The following is a 16417-nucleotide window of genomic DNA, read 5'->3' on the forward strand; positions in this document are numbered from 1 at the left end:
TAGACTGGTGGTGGACAAGGCCAATGAGGAGTCACAGCACCTCCATGGTAAGGATTCTAAGTAGACCCCAGACCCTAATGCTACCATTCCAATGGCAGACCTGGGATCCTAATGTGGATCCAGACAGTATGAGAATAAATAATTACTGAAAGTGTGTTCTGGCAGGCCTCTGGAGGGGAGTTCCTAGACAGAAGAGTTTAAACAAGGTCCAAGAGTTACAACAAAAAGCTAATGAAAATCCCTCTGAATTTTTGGAATGCATCTATCGGGCATATTGGAAGTATACAGATGCTGGTCCAGAGGCCCCTGAAAACATGTGCATGGTTAATATGACTTTTATAGAGCAGAGCACTCCAGATATAAGGAGAAAGCTATAGCAGGTGGAAGGGGCAATTGGCATGAATCTCTCACACCTTGTTGCTATCACCTTTAAAGTATATAACACCGGGGAAGAATGGAAACTGAAACCTAAGCAGGTTCTGTTAGCTGCACCAACCAAGGGTCCTTTGAGACAGTCAAAGGAGGGGTGGGAAAGTCCACCCTAAGGTGAGGTACAGTCAGTATGCTTTTGTAAAGAGGAAGGACATTGGAAAGAACACTGCCCAAAGTTGCAAAGGGCTCCAGGTAACAAGAAACCCCCAGGAGAGAGAAAATGGTTTTTCAACTCCAGGACTCATATGATGAATGAGGTGGCCTGGGGTTCCATGCCTCACTAGTGGCTCCAACCCAAATATCCACACAAGAGCCCTGGATACAATTGACAGTGGAGACTCAATTAGTGGACTTTTTAATTGACACAGGAGTTAGCTTTTCTGTCCTAAACTCTAAACTAACTTCCCTTAGTGAGGATATGGTGGCAGTGGTCAAAGTAACTGGTCAGACCCAACAACCCATGCTCCAACCTCTTTAGTGCTAAAAGTTGAGACACAGTTTCTTATATATACCAGACTATCCACTACCTCTCCTAGGCTGTGATTTGTTATGCAAATTGAATGCCCAATAACTTTTTCTCCAGAGAAGCAACAGTTCCACCTGCAGGTCTTGCCTGAAAGCGCTCTCTGTTTTCAATTTCTACTCACAGACGAAGAAGCAAATTCTGTTCCTCCTGAGGTCTACCAAAAAGTAAGGCCACATGGGCCTACAGGACCCCAGGATGTGCCTAACCAACACACCAATTATCGTTTTGTTAAAAGAAGGAGCCTCACACCCCCATAAGAAACAATAATCCCTTAAAAAGGAAGTGTTGGAAGGAATTCAACCTATATTGAACAGATATCTAGAGCATGGACTAATTTGTCCCTGTCAGTCCCCTTATACACTGATTTCACCATCAAGAAGCCCCATACTAATGAGTATAGATTTGTACAGGATCTATGTGCCATTAATGATATTGCACAAGACATATACCCTATGGTGCCAAACCCATATGCTCTTTGGACAGCAATACCAGGTGACTATGAATGGTACTCATAAAAGATGTTTTCTTTTGCATTCCTTTGGAAAAAGAAATCCACTTCCTTTTCTCATTTGAATAGCAGGATCCTGAGGCTATGATGACCTCACAGTACTGTTGGACTGTTGCCCCAGGGGTTTAAAAACTCCCCTACCCTGTTTAGTGAGAGCTTAGCAAGGGACTTGCAGAACCTGCAATTGGACCAAGAGATTCTGTAACAATATGTGAATGATTTACTTATAGCCAGCCCTGATTATGATCATTGTCTCACAACTACAGTGATTGTGCTAAATCATCTGGCTTCATGTGGCTATAAAGTATCACCTAAAAAGGCACAGATTTGCAAACAGCAGGTTACTTGTTTCGGATTCCAAATTAGCACAGGAACCCACAGCCTAATGTCAGAGCAGAAGCAAGTCATCTTGAATCTTGCTGCCCCCAAATAAAAGACAATTGTGTGGGTTCCTAGGAATGGCAGGGTTCTGTCACATCTGGATCTCAAACTTTGGACTAATAGCAAAGCCCTTGTATGAAACCCTTAAAGGGACAGATGTGGAGCCCCTGATCTGGACCACAGACTATTAAGATGCCTTTGAAAAACTAAGGCAGAGTCTTATGACCCCCCCCTGCTTTGGGGTTGCCTGACTTGCAGAATTTAAATTATACATTCATGAAAAACAAGGAATAAGCCTTGGAGTATTAGTACAGATGTCGGGAGACATCCTACAGCCAGTGTCATACTTGTCAAAGCAACTGGACAATGCTGCAAGAGGATGGCCTCCCTGCCTCTGGCAGTAGCAGCTACTTGTGACTTGTTACAAGGGGCCACAAAAAATCACCTTAGGACCACCTGTTGTAGTATATGCCCCCCACTAGGTTCTGACTTTATTAGAATAGAAAGGGGGTTATTGGCTGACTGCAGGAAGGCTAGGAAAATACCAGGTCATCCTTTTGGATAATCCAAATATTAAATTAAAGACTGTGTCTACTCTCAATCCTGCTACCCTGTTACCAGCTAAAGAGAATGAGTCTTTAGAGCATGACTCTTTAGAGATTCTGGAGGCTGTCTATTCCAGCAGGATGGATCTGTCATGTAAGCTGATGCCAGAGCCAGATTGGGATCTTTTCACCAATGGGAGCAGCTTTATGGACAATGGACAGCTAAGGGCTGGATATGTAGCAGTCATGGAACAACAGGTACTGGAAGCAATGGCACTGCCACCTGGGACTGCAGCCCAGAAAGCTGAGCTGATTGCTTTAATTAGAGCCTTTCAGTTATCCAGAGGAAAAAAGGTAAACATTTATACAGACTCTAAATATGCTTTTATGGTTGTGCATGCTCATGGTGCCATTTGGAAGTAAAGGGGGCCCCTGACAGCAGGAAATAAGGATATTAAGTATGACACTGAAATAATGGCCCTGGTACAGGCTGTGGCTGAGCCCAAGCAGGTGGCCAAAAAAAGGAGACACTCATGCTGCAAAAAGAAATCAGGCCACTGAGAGGGCTGCTAAGAAGGCCGCTAAAGGTGATCTGTTCCTTGGAGCTTTGATACCCCAGCTAGATTTAGATTAATATAAGCCCCACTACAATAATGAGGATGAAAAAAGGGTTAAAGACTGGGGCTTTGACACTTGGGATGACACAGCTAAGTGGAGACAGAATTCTCATGGCCTCATTCTTCTACCTGAAGACTTGGTTTAGCCCCTTATGAGGCACCTACAAGAATGCACACATTATGGGCATGATGCCTTAATGGACTGGATGGGACCTCATTTAAGAGGACCTCTTTTGTAACAAACTATCCAACAAATAACTCAGAGCTGTTCTTTATGTGCTTGAAACAATCCAAAATCAGAAAAGCCTCCTGCTGCAAAGGGAACCCAATATGGGGACCCACTCTTTCAATGATCGGCAAATTTATTTCACTCAGATGCCTAAAATGACTGGAAACTTCAAATACTTGCTTGCATTAGTAGATACCTTTTCAGGCTCAGTAGAGGCTTATCCTACCCGAATGGAGAGAGCATCTAAAGTTGCTAGAATCCTTCTAAAGGAACTCATTCCAAGGTCTGAGCATCCTTCCTCCATACAGAGTGACAATGGACCCTCCTTTATATCAGAGGTAACTCAGCAAGTAAGTAAAGCCCTATATCTAGAATGGAAATTTCATGCATCCTGGAGACCTCAATCTAGAGAGAAAACAGAGAAAATGAATCACACTTTAAAGAAAACTGTAGCAAAATTAATGCAGGAAACCCGTCTAAAGTGGGATAAGGTGTTGCCATTTGCCCTCCTCTGGATAAGGGTAGTCCCTAGAAGCAGGCTTAAGTTAAGCCCCTACGAAATAGTTTATGGGAGACCCTTCCTAGCAACCTGAGGTAATTACGGCAACATAACCATAAGTTAAGAAAACAGAGTAAAGCAATGTATCAAACAAATAAATACTAACCACTATGCATGAGTTTGTCTCTTTCAGGTCCCCACCCCAGTTGAAAGCACCCCCTACACCCGTTTAAACAAGGAGGCCAAGTGTTGCTTAAAGCCTGGAAAGAACAAGGACCTGGACAACAACTGGCAGGAAAGTGGAAGAGACCCTATGGAGTACCACTAACAACTCACACCTTGTTGAGATTGTCAGGAGTAAAACCTTGGGTCCATCATACCAGGGTAAAGAGGTGACCCATGGAAGAAGAGGACACACGCCCCCCAGTGGACAGGCCAGCCTTCAGGCAATCTAAAGTGTCTGTTTAAGAAGAAGGAAAGATGAAAACATTGATATTTTTGCTAACCTTTCTTTGGTTATTTGTTCTGTCTATAGAATGGAGGGAAAATTCCTTAGTGAGGATTTCCCAAACTATCATCTCTTCTGCTAGTCTGTCTTGCTGCTGGGTTTGTCATCCTAAACCTTGTTTGGTGCAAGTATTCCTGTATATAATTTCACTAGTACACCTTCATACATTCTGAATTTGCAGAAGCCAGTCTCTCAGGTCACCTAAAGGGTACGACTAATCATTCCATACTCAGAGGTCCCATGTTTCTTTCTTACCCAGCCCCATATCAGACATTATGTACAAGGTGACAGTAAGGACCCACAGTTCCTACTGGTATCTTAGATACTGTGTGGAGTCCTCCAATTCGCTCTGTCAGTCCTCATGGTTGTAACTGTTGTTTATGTCCTTTTTCACCTGGAAATCTGCTGCATTCTTTATTTTTTTGTAATCTACTGCCAAAGAAAGATTTGAAAAACCAAAAAGACCAATGGCATCAATAAGCACAAACCTTCCATCTAAAACATTGCCCCAATTCAGCAGGAAGTAGTTCGGTAACTACATCACCCCTCCTCCCATAGATACGGAACAGTAAAATTGGCAGTGGAGAATATGTAACAGAAGTAAGGATCTACAAAAGGGCAAAATGTTTTATAAGTTGTCTCTTTAAAGCCCCTCATGCTTTTTGAGGAATTAAAACCTGTATTCCTGCCTGAGGCTAGTAATCAAAGGGGCAGAAAAAATGTTCTTTGTTCTCTGTTTTCTCGTATCTTAAACCACAGGTGAAGGCTCAACAGAATTATTGGGACAAAAGTCACAAGATTGTCTTCACTGAAGATCAGATCAATCAAAACCACCAACTATAGTTAAATGACAATATCCTGAAGATGAAACCCCCCCTTAAAAGCCCTGTATTTCTGCTTGAAGGGGGGATGATGATTCTTTAATACAAGAGTCTGACATCCTCCTCATTTGTCAGCAAATTAATAAAACTCTCTTTCCTTTTCGTCAAACCACTTGTCCTCATTTTTTGTTTGGCCTCAGGGGCAAGTATTGAACTTTCAGTAACAAGAAATCCTGGAGATATTTGGAAATGAGGTGTTGTTGGGAGCCATTAAGTTGGAAGTTATCTGGGTAAGATTGATAGTTTAAATCATTCATGAGAGAGAACAAACTTGCCAAGGAGAGCACAGATTTAAGAGAAGGTCAAGAACATAATCTTCTGAAGCCACCAAATTCAGAGGATGGGCAGAAGAAGCAGAGAGGGAGGGCATTCCTGAGGACCCTGAATATGTCAAGCAGCTTCCATGCATATGCTTGTAGTATCTCACTTAATCCTTCTGACATCCCTATGTTAGGCTGTTGCATACCCCTGGTTGTATAAGGAGGGCAGGAAGAAGTGAAAGGTGAAGGAGCTAGCCCAGGTTTTGCAGATCTGTCTGACTTCACTGCTTCCTTTAGAGACATGAAATCAAGGCACGGATTAGCTAGACATAAAAAAAAAAAAAAACTCAACTGCACAAATTTTAAGTTGGAGAGGAGGGAAATTGAGGTAACTCAAATGAAATAAACCATTACTCGCTGCCTCAGTAAATGGCCTCCCCGTCTACCCAGTTGACAAAGCCATGGATCCAGGAGTCATCATCCTTCATCTCTTTCCCACTCCCACATCAAATCCATCAGTAGGTCCTGGAAGTTCTACCTCCAAATTATATCCTCTTTTTCTCATGTCCACTGCCCATCACCCTACACCAAGGCACATTAATCTTTTCTGTAGAAAGCTCAAACCACTCCCTATCCTGTGGCTATTCTTGCCCAGCTATAATCCATTCTCCTTACGGCAACAACATCAGTGCTACTGGCACTTGACTAATTATTAAACACTGATTAATCATTGTTCATTGTTGTGACTTCATTGTTCAGCTGTTCTGTTCATTTCAGAATGTTTTCCATCCCTAGCCTCTGTCCACTAAATGCCAGTGGCATCCCAAGTAAATGCCTCCCCTTACTTGGAAGGGGGGATGGTGGTTCTGCTCCATCACACCTCATCCTATCTCTTCGGTTGAGAACCAGAGAGCCTGAGTGATCTTTCAGTGTAAATCAGACCATGTCACTGCCCTGCTTAAAACCTTCAGCGGCCTCCCATTGCACCCCAGGACCATTCATGATCCAGCCTGTCTACTACAGCCTGACCTTCTCCAACTCTCCTCCTTCTCCTTTTTTACTCTCTTCAGGGCAATTTCCTTTCTCATCCTTGGCCTCATCAACCTATTTCCTTCTGCAGGGCCTTTGTGCCTGCTATTCTCCTGGCCTGGATTGCTCCTCCCTTGGCTCTACTTGGCTGGCCTTCCTCTCTTCCTTCAGATGTGGGCACTAATGCTGATGTAGGCATGAGGCTGCTGTGGGCCATTCTGGCCAGAAATAAAGTCAGAGGCAGGCACTGCAGAGGGATAGAGAGGGAGAGAGAGTGGGACAGGGAAGGTGACACCTGATGACATCTTTTGAACCCCCAGATCCAGCTGTGCCCTAGGTAAGACTCATCCATTTGAATTTTCAGTACACAAGATAATAACATTTCCCTTTTCTCTTAAGCTAATTTGGGTTGGGTGTCTGCCACATGCCACGGCAAACAGTGTGATATTTGAAAATACTAATATTCCATGTGCTCCCTCACATGTAGCAAGGCTGGAAAATGGATGGATCTCTTTCAGTCCTGGGGTAAAGAGGCCTTTTCAGGGTCCTCTTCCAAGGTGCCTCAAGGAAGGACTAGAATCCCATTTCTAGCTATCCACTAAATATCTCCCTTAGCGGCCTGCCCATCATCTTTCTCCCTAAAAAAGAAAATTTCCCTCCACCTAGTTATCCTTTCTGATTCCATCCCATCTCTTCTATCCATCACCATCGAACTACTTGAAAGAGGGAAATACATGTGCCCTTCCATTTCCTTCTCATGCACCACCTGTCAACCCTCAACAGCCAGGATGTCCCTTCCAGTGCAACCACATCTGCCAGTGGTCACCGCCACCTCCAAGTCTGTCAGCTAGAACAACGATCTCTTTTCATTCTTTACCCTCATTGCTCTTTCCGCAGCATTGAACACTGGGTATCGGGGAAAAGCAATTGTTCATTTGTCTGTACAATGTTTATGCTCTTGGCCCTCCTTTAGCAATATTTTCTTTCTCTTATAAAGTGAAAAGAATTATTTTATCAAAAGGAAATGGTCATATCTTATGGGTTGTGAGCAGATCCTAGTCTCACTTTTTCTGTGTACAGCAATAGAGCAGATTTTTGTTCTCTTTTGTTTCTGTTTTCACTTTAATTTTGATTATGTAAGGACAATGGACTATTCATGTCAGTAGAATTTGGATGAGGTGGGCAATAATCATGACCAGATTTCAGCTTAGAACCTCCTTTGTTAAGGAAGGTCCTTCAGGCATTTTTATTAACAGGCAGATACAAGCTTAACAAGAGCACCTCTAAAAGTCACAGTTTCAGTTGTTTTTGTGAGGTCATCCAGAAGACAGAGAACACGATGACGGCAGCTTATCAAAACCTTGACAATCAAGTTGTTGGCCTTACGCCTTCCACCAGACACAACCATCACCCCCTCTGCTTCTGTCCTCTGAGGAATGAAGAGAAGCTGGGATTCGAGACTTGCTATTTATCGAGGCCACATGTGGCACTTGCTTGACAGCAGACAAGGCCCCCCACCCATGCCCAGGCTTGCATAAAATGGTGGCTACATTCTCTGTGCCAAACCTTCTCATCTCAGCTGTGTATAGTCTAGACCTTGAAGTATCTGATCCTCCCTGGGCATGGGGGGGCCACTGGACCAGCAGCACCAGCAACACCAGGCTGTACCACTGGGGGTGATTTGCCCGGGTGGAACATTTCTCCCGAGGCTGACTCCACCGAAGCTACACCTGAGAAGGCATGACGCAGGTCATAGTGAGCCCGGTGCATTGGGGGTCTTGAGTGAGCAGCCACTACCATGGGTCCTACCACCAGGGAAGCTGCAGGCGGACTGGCTGGAGGGGACACAGATGCAGCTGGGTCCACTGGAGCAGAGGTAGGAACAACGGCGTCGGTGCCATCTGGCTGGGGCTGCGGGACCACAGGCTGGAGAGAGTACCATTTCTGTAGGTTAGTTTGCTTCCTCCTCCCAGCCAAGGCCACCCACAGGTCTGGGTGGCAATCCCACCCAATATCCTCACATTACTAATTTTTTTTTTTTGCAAAGAATCTGGCAAAAAAAAAAAGAACTACCTAGGTACAAAGGATTGTCATCAGGGTTATGGAGAAGGATGACTGGCTTGTGGTGGCCCCCATCTCACCAGGATTATCTTGGTGATGGTGGACTTACACACGCATGTCCCATGAGTGAAAGTACCCCCGCTGTGGTGAACCTTCCCAGCAGTGCCACCCTCTTCATCATCTTCAGCTGCAGCCACTGAGAACTGCCGGGCAGATCTGGCCACCTAGTCTCTGCAACTCAGAAAACTACTCTCACCTCCCACAAATAAAAAGGTGGCCTTCTCAACAACACAGTAGGATGGTTCTGGCCTATAGTCACCAGTTCATGGGAGGGGAAGGTGTGGCTGAAATAGCCTTCCATTAGTTGATGATTCCACATACACCAGTGTTATTTTACATTGTGAGGTTCAGAAGGACAGGACAGCAAATGTCCTGTAATTACTAATTCACTGCATGGATGTTAAGGTGTCATTGTATTCTGAAGGTGCAGGCAAGAATATCCACAAAGCTCTTACCTGTGTTTGGAACAGTGTGCAGGTCACCGCAACATCTTCCTGACCAACCTTCTCCGTGACTGTTGCCTTACAGAAGCCGTATTGCTGCCCACAGAAAGAGAGGAGCTATTTTAATTGATTTTTAAAATGGATTTCTCCCCCAGTTTCACTGGTATTCTAATACCACAAGGAAAAAAAAAACTCACTTAAATTCTTAATTCCTTTAAAAAAAACTCTCTTAAACGTTATAGTTTCTGCTTATAGAAGATATATGTAATTGTACAGATAATATAGAAAACACAGAAATACTTTGAGAATGAGATAGATCACCCACTATCCGAGAAATTATGGTGATTTAAGGAGAACTATTTTTAACATTGATGCACTTCTTTCTTATTTTTCAGTACTATTAAATATAATTTTAAAATTGAGATAATTGTGATTATATCATGTTGTATCCTGTGTTTTTCACTTACTATGATATAATAGCATTTTCTTTGAAAACATAATTTTTAGTGTCTGCATAATTTTCTATTTACTGATGTACTGATGTATTATTTGATGAGCCCTCCTATTGGACACTCAGATTTTTTTTTTTTTGGTCACTTTATATATATGGTAAATCATCTTTATCAGATATATTTCAGTCAAACATCTCTGACGATTTCTTTAAGCTAAATTCCTAGAAATGGACATTACTCAAGGACTTGAAAGTTTTCATAACAGAGGTGTATCTAGAAAATCTACACTTCACACTCCCAGTGGCTGGGCATGACTTGGTTTCATGAGGAGATGGCCTCTGTCTTTCTCCTAACTCCATGTGCTTCCAGTAGGTGAGATGATTTGGTGACAGCTCTGAAGAGGGGAGGTGACACCCCAAAGGAAGGCCTGGCATGACATAGCCCCACAGGGAATGGGCATTTTGCGCTATTACTCTCTTTCCTCAGCCCTAAGGTACAAACTACACAAGGATATTCTGTTCAACCCCCAGCTTTGCCTGGGTAGCAACAACCTGAGTTCCTGGCCCACTCACCTTTTCTGCCAGCGGGTTGCATTTGGCTGGATCTGTGACCTCTTTAGCAACACAGTCAGTGGCAGCCACTGCAAACTCCACACGGGTAGAAACCGGGAGAGGCTGATAAGAATAAATGAAAATGCTCTTGAGGCAACACAATTTAGAATGAAAAGGGCAGAAAAAGAGATGCTGGCAGGAAGTAGCAAGGGCCATGGCATGACACAACTTCAATGAGCACCAGTCACATAGACCACATTGTGGGGCCCAGGACACATGCCCCGGAACGGCCTACACAGGGCAGTTATTGTAGGATTATGGTCTGAAATACTTGTGCTACAGAGGTAGGAGTTGGATCTTCCCTGAAGGAAGAGGAGATATCCATTGCCCATCCATCACTCAGGGTGGAGGTGAGTTTTCATATAGGAAATAGGAAACCAGAAGGCCAGCCTTAGACTGGCATGCGTGGGAACACTGCCTCCCCCTAAGTCTTGGGGCTGCACTTTGAGACCCAAAGTTCTGGTTACTCCAAGACAGAGTGGAAAAGTGAAGAGATTAACAAATACCTTTCCTGTCTATTTCATGGAGCAGGATCAAATAAAAACATTTAGATGGAAAGTATGGAATATATTGCTAGTGCTTTTCTTTCTTATGGTGCTTGGAACATATGGACACTTAAAATAATAAAATATCTGTTACTTGGTGTAGTCTGGGATGGGGATGTCCTAAGAATCATATATTCTGATGAACAGAATTACCATATATACTAATGTATTTCCAAGTATGCCATAGCTGGTATCCAGAATAGCGTTGTTTTTTTTTTTAAACATTAGAATTCTGTCGCTTTCAAATGTGCTAAAGCACCCACAGTACATTAGATGTTTTCTCCAGTGACTCAAAAGGCATTTTAGGATCCTGCCACTATCAGTCCGTCGTATGAATAGGCTTATGCCCTTATTAACTATGGGACTGATGCAGACGTCCGGCGGTGGCGGGTGAGAATGTGTAGAGACCAGTGGATTTACAGCGAGTGCTTCTGGGTAACGTGGGAACCTCCCCTCTCTGGCCCTGGCGCTCTGGTTTTAACCAGAACTAAGGGAGTGGGGCTGTGCCTACCTGCAGCGTCTGGCTGCCACAAGTTAGAGTGGCTCAGCAGGAGGGAGATGCTGAGGGCTTTGGGGTCCTCACGACACTCAGGGTCCTCATACCTCCAGGATGCTTTTGTCCTCCTTCCAACCAACACCCTCCTTGCCTGCTCGTTGCTGACACCGCACCTGGTTTTCCCTCACTCCTGCTGCACCACAGACGCTACGGTACATTCCCGAAGTGCATGCAAAGTGTCCAAAGCAAGAGCGAGAATCTCAGTCTTTACCACGAATTGAGCCCGGGAAATCTCCACCAGCTGGAAATAGGTGCCGTTGCTCTGCGCGTTGAAGGCGGCCAGGGCAGCCTCCACGGCGTGCACCACGCGGCTGTCGTTGAGCGGGGCCAGCAGGGGGCAGTCGGGGCACACCTTGCGCACGTCCTCCGCTGAGTCTGCACAGGGGGCAGAAACCGAATCCGGCAGTGATGTCTGCTTATTTAGAAAGGCCTAGAGCGTGCTCCAGGTGGCTGCGGGCATTTTCTCTGGCCCCTACTAAGCCTTAAGTAGCTCGCGTCATGCTGATATTTCTGCAGGAGCCCCTGTCATCGAGGGGCAATTTTCACCTCCAATAAACAGCTCCTTTTAAAAAGTTTTAAAATCCCAGAACCTTAGGACATGTGGCTTCTCCTTTTTCTCACAAAGTGGCCAGAACTATTTAGGTTGAAAGTTATTCAGATTCCATTTATTTATTTATTTGTTTGTTTGTTTCAGGATCCTTCCCTCACCGCCCCCCCCCCACCACCACCCACAATGCAACAGTGATAAGAAAAGTAATCATCTCTACCTGGACTGGAATCACATTTTGCAAACGTCACGGAAAACTGGCCATCTTGTTTCAGTACCCGCAAATCACAGTCTCCTTCCACAGCCTGGAGAAATAAATCCACGTGAGTGTCCAGGAAGACGGCTGGCCTTCCGCTGTTCACCCGGGAAGGGGTCCCTTCCAGGCATGTTTGTCGAAGGTGACCCTCACAAAATCACTTTCACTGGGTAATATTGAAATATTACACCCTCTGCTTTCAGGGAAGGCTACTACAAGAAAGTTAAGCGTTTATAAAAATCAGCCCCAGGGAAGGTGGCATCAAATGGCAATTTTAGAAACTCCGCACCGGATAAAACCGCCTACTGTTCTTTGCTGAAACACCCGCAACTGGCCCCCAACAGCCACCGTAAGAAGGGCACTCACATGCTCCACCAGCTGCCTCACGGTGCAGTTTGCCAGTGGGGTGGGGTCCAGCACATGGCAGGTGGTCTCCAGCGTGTCTATTTCAAGCTCAAATATCTCTCCAAAGGGCCGCTGTGGAGACACAGAACGAGGAGGTGAGCAGTCCATTCCCCTGATCCTATTGTGTGGGCCAAAGTGTGAGTCCCCCGTGAGCGTGAACCCACCCCTGTTTTGGAGAGGTGAGGGGAAAGTCATTCTGTCAGTCTGCACCTCTGTGTAACTCTGAACTGGCCCGTGGACAGGCAGCCCCCAGGGCGTCTCTGTCCTTCCTCTGTGGACTAGGCGAGCGCCAAATGGTGCTTGCAAGGAAAAAGGGGGCATGGGCTTGGACAAGTTGATGAGGCTGCAGTCCTCACTCTGAGCTCTATTTGGAAACTAAGAGTGAGTGTTGGTGCTTATTTTTTAATTTCTAAAATTTCACCCTTCAACCAGTGATTTAGAAAATTCAGCTTTGGATTTTTCTCAGTCAAGCTGCAAAAGTAGGGTGGTATAGGGTAATGTCTTACCAGCATTTTTTAATCTTCCCTACCCCTCCCTCTACTTCTTTCTTCCTTCCCTCTCATTATTTACTTTCCTTCCTTCCCCCATTTTCTCTTTCTTCCTAAAGGTTTTTGTTGCTTTTGTCTTTGGCTTTTTCTGTCTTTTGGCTTGTACAGTAGATGCCTGGATGCAAAGACGCTGCTCTCTACTTCCCCCTGCTGGTTATGATGGGGAAGAGCACGCCTCCCTCTGACAATGAGGAAACCGTGTATGTCAGTAGTGTAAATGTGAAGGAGTTACCGGGAAGCCTGTGTAAATCCTTGCATTTGTTCTTGTTCACCTATTTCCATATCCTTTCTTCAAATATTGGAAAATCCAGAATGCACAAATACGCCTTTTTGTCTGTCAGCCCATCTGCTTGCCTCTCAATTTGCCTGACTCAGTAGTACCTGAAGCCTCAGAACTCCCTCCCCTGGAGGAAGCACTGCATTTTAGGATGTACAGGCATGCCCAAAGTAACTTCCCGAAAACGCCCCGCGCTGCAGTGAATAGGAGCCAGGTACACCTTGGCTTCTCAAGGAAAGTACCTCTCAGGCTCCACCTTTTGTGAAAATCACGATGCCCATTCATTACCTTTTCCCTCGGAGGTGCATGTTGTGTGTTTATTTCCCCTGCATTTCTCAGTGTTTCCTCTGAACCACCATTACACTTTAATGTGGCTACAGTACTCTTAAAATCCATCTGGGGCAATGCTGACTTCAAATGTTTTGTCCCTTTGTGAGATCAGTGTCAGTTGTCAGTCCACCCAGACTTCCTGATGTTTACTTTTACTTTATCTTCCTTCCCAGAGTGTAAACTCTTGTGCTCACAAACTGTGTCTTTTTCACCTTTCTATTAAGTTGAACCATTAAAATTGCCAATATTTGGTTGCTTTTGATATACAAAAATGGCAATTTTATATGGCTCATCTTAATATCTCCCATAGCACCTGACGCTGGTTTTTGCCCAAGGAAGGCTTGTAATAAATGTTTGCTGAACAAATTACCCTTAATCAGACACACATTCTAATTTTAAAACAGGCAGTAGACCGATGGCTTTTTCCCACCTCTCCAAATCTCTCCACTGATCCCCAAGGCATATTTTCCAGCTTGTTCCTTATCATCACTGGCTTTAGGCTGCACTGGTTTCCTGTCTAGCATGTAAGGAAGTGGATCCTGTTTATGCCAAGACTTCTCTTGGGTATGTGGGAAACTCTCTTTGGGCGGCAGCTTGTATAGAGGAAGGAGCACGGGTCTATAATCAAATCCCAGCCTGAATGTTTACTAATCATATGACCTTGGGCAAAAAATGACAACACATCAGAGCCTTGGTTTCCTCTTGTGTAAGACAAGGACAACATACCTACCACATAGGACTGGGGGCAAGGAAAGGGAAGGGGAGAATGAGATAACATGTGAAAGGGGCTGGCACAAAGTAGGCACCTTCCAAATGCTAGTTTCATTCACTCTCAGTCTTTTTCAGGGAGAAACAGAAGCAAAGACAGATAAGTGATTTTCAGCCAGTGGTAACTTGGCAACTAACTAGAAGCTGGTCTCTTGGACCTTAGTTTTTGCAGCCAGCCATACTTTCCATCTGTGATCTGCAAACTATCATTTGAAGCCCTTTCTTCTCCTGCATACCACCCACACCTCACCCGGCACCCTCCTGTGACCCACAACCTCAGTATAGAATGTCTTCATCTTGCCCTCCACCTGCCTCATCCTTCACTCCTGGTGAGAAGTCAGAGTTACCCCTTTGCAGTTTCATTTGTGCTGGAAGATGCTCATCTTTTGAGGCACCGGTTGAACTCCATGCCCAGGTTCTTTCAGCTCATGCACAGCAGGGTCACTTACCCGAGGCCACACCTTGACTTTGTCAATCTGGTTCAAGGTGTGCTTGTATCCCTGAAGAAGGTGGCTATTGATGTAGTCCACAGCCACCTGGGCTGCTTGCTCTGTTTCTGGGTCATCGCAGTTCAGTTGTCTAAAAGTCAGCTCTGGGCCATGTGGGGCAGAGTGGCAGCCCCAGAGCTGAGCAAGACAAAGGAGCAGGATGAGGGACTTCATGGCTGCCCCCAGAGAGACCTTGGCAGGTGGGCAGGTGGCTGGAGAATGCAGGACCAACCCAAGTGCTCTTCTGAGAAAGGCCTAACCGTGGAGGGGTGGAAGGCTTTTTTATCTGTTGGAGCCTGCCAGAAGAATTGCATAAGGACATGGGATGATTTCTGTTTTGGTTCCAAGAAAACCCCTGCAAACATCAGCTCTGGAAAAGCAAATAGGTTAGGACATCACTAGTCCCCAAGAAATCGGCCAAAGTCCATGCTGCTGCAGGCGAGATGCTCCAAAGCCTGCTTGGAACATAGTAACAGCAGCAAAGAGAAAAGATAGCTGGGAGAACAAGATGGACACAGCCAGGCCCAGAGTGCAGTGGGTTTGGTAGCAGAGGGAGCATCCTCTACTGTGATTTGAGCATGCCATGGGGCGTATGAGGGGAAAGGGGGGCTATTCAGCAATTTGATAAAATATTCTAATATTGGGGGGGAATTAGCTTTTCCAAGAGAAGTCCTGAGGGGAAAACAAGGCCCACAGATATAGCAAAGGTAGAGATGCACTATGGGAGACGCCAAAATCTTGGGTAAGATTCTTGGCAAAAAGAAGGAAGGAAGGGGAAATTGTTTCTGCCTAGAGTGGGGAATGGAGGTGAAAGGAGGGGTTTCCTGTGGCAGGGCCAGGAGGGGATATGGTCAGCAGAGCAGCACGAGGTTCCCCGCCCCCTCCTCCTCCTTTCTCCAGACCTCACTGCCAGGGCCCGGCAGGTGACAGCACAGACGGGCACTGACCTGGGTCTCCTGGGTGGCTGAGCATGATTGGCACCAGAAGCCCCGTGTCCCCAGCCAGCACACAAGTGCAGCAGAGGGGAGTCCTGGTCTACCAGGCACTCATTAGACAAAGCTCTGGCTTAGAGTCCAACACCGCAGGCTGAGACCCTGCAGGGGCAGCTAAGAATGTAAATGCTCCTTTACACTCTTTGTTAGCAGAACTACCACATGTCTTTCTGGCCAGAACACAGGGCCACCATGTTGACTTCAGGCACTATCTTTTAAGTGACCCTCGACAATCCCAGGTGTGACCTCCAAGGAGGTTAGGCAGGATAGTGGGAGGCTTGGGAAATATCATACAAGGACCTGGTTTGGTTTAGCCTGGAGCAAGAAAGCCCGAACATGGAGACCAACATGTTCTTCAAACATTTAGAGGTCATCTTTGTGTGTGGGTGGATTTGTTCTGTTGTTTGACATTGCTTCAGAGGGAAAAACTTGGTTTAAAGAAAAAAGAAGGGGCCCTCCAAAGAGAAGCTTAGTATCGATTCGCTGGGGTGGGGGTCGGAGGGGGAGGTGGGTGGTGACGGGGCAGAGAAGGAGCCCTCAGGGCTGTTTGCACGTCCGCTCCTGGCTGCTCATCCCTCACACGGAATCGCCGTGACAGAAGCACAGAAGGTGTGGTCAGGACCCCAGGTTCTCTCCCAGAGGGGGCTCGTGACTCCTACAGGC

General features: G+C 45.6%; 1 protein-coding gene across 2 annotated transcripts; it reads right to left on the minus strand.

The window, feature by feature from the left end:
* Window positions 1-7615: 7615 nt before the first annotated feature.
* Window positions 7616-15066, minus strand: AHSG (alpha 2-HS glycoprotein). Of its 2 annotated transcripts, XM_069475228.1 has the most exons (7): window positions 14724-15066; window positions 12313-12423; window positions 11911-11995; window positions 11355-11518; window positions 10004-10105; window positions 8992-9075; window positions 7616-8341 (listed from the first exon to the last, which is right to left on the minus strand). In XM_069475228.1, exons 1-7 carry the CDS (start codon window positions 14934-14936, stop codon window positions 8006-8008), a joined length of 1095 nt encoding a protein of 364 aa, XP_069331329.1. In that variant the 5' UTR covers window positions 14937-15066; the 3' UTR covers window positions 7616-8005. The 2 variants fall into 2 exon arrangements, with proteins under 2 accessions (XP_069331329.1, XP_069331328.1); XM_069475227.1 differs by lacking the exon at window positions 8992-9075 and having other exon boundaries at window positions 14724-15003.
* Window positions 15067-16417: the final 1351 nt, after the last annotated feature.

This window comes from Eulemur rufifrons, chromosome 7, assembly GCF_041146395.1.
Source record: "Eulemur rufifrons isolate Redbay chromosome 7, OSU_ERuf_1, whole genome shotgun sequence".
In the NCBI taxonomy this organism is placed as follows: Eukaryota; Metazoa; Chordata; class Mammalia; order Primates; family Lemuridae; genus Eulemur; species Eulemur rufifrons.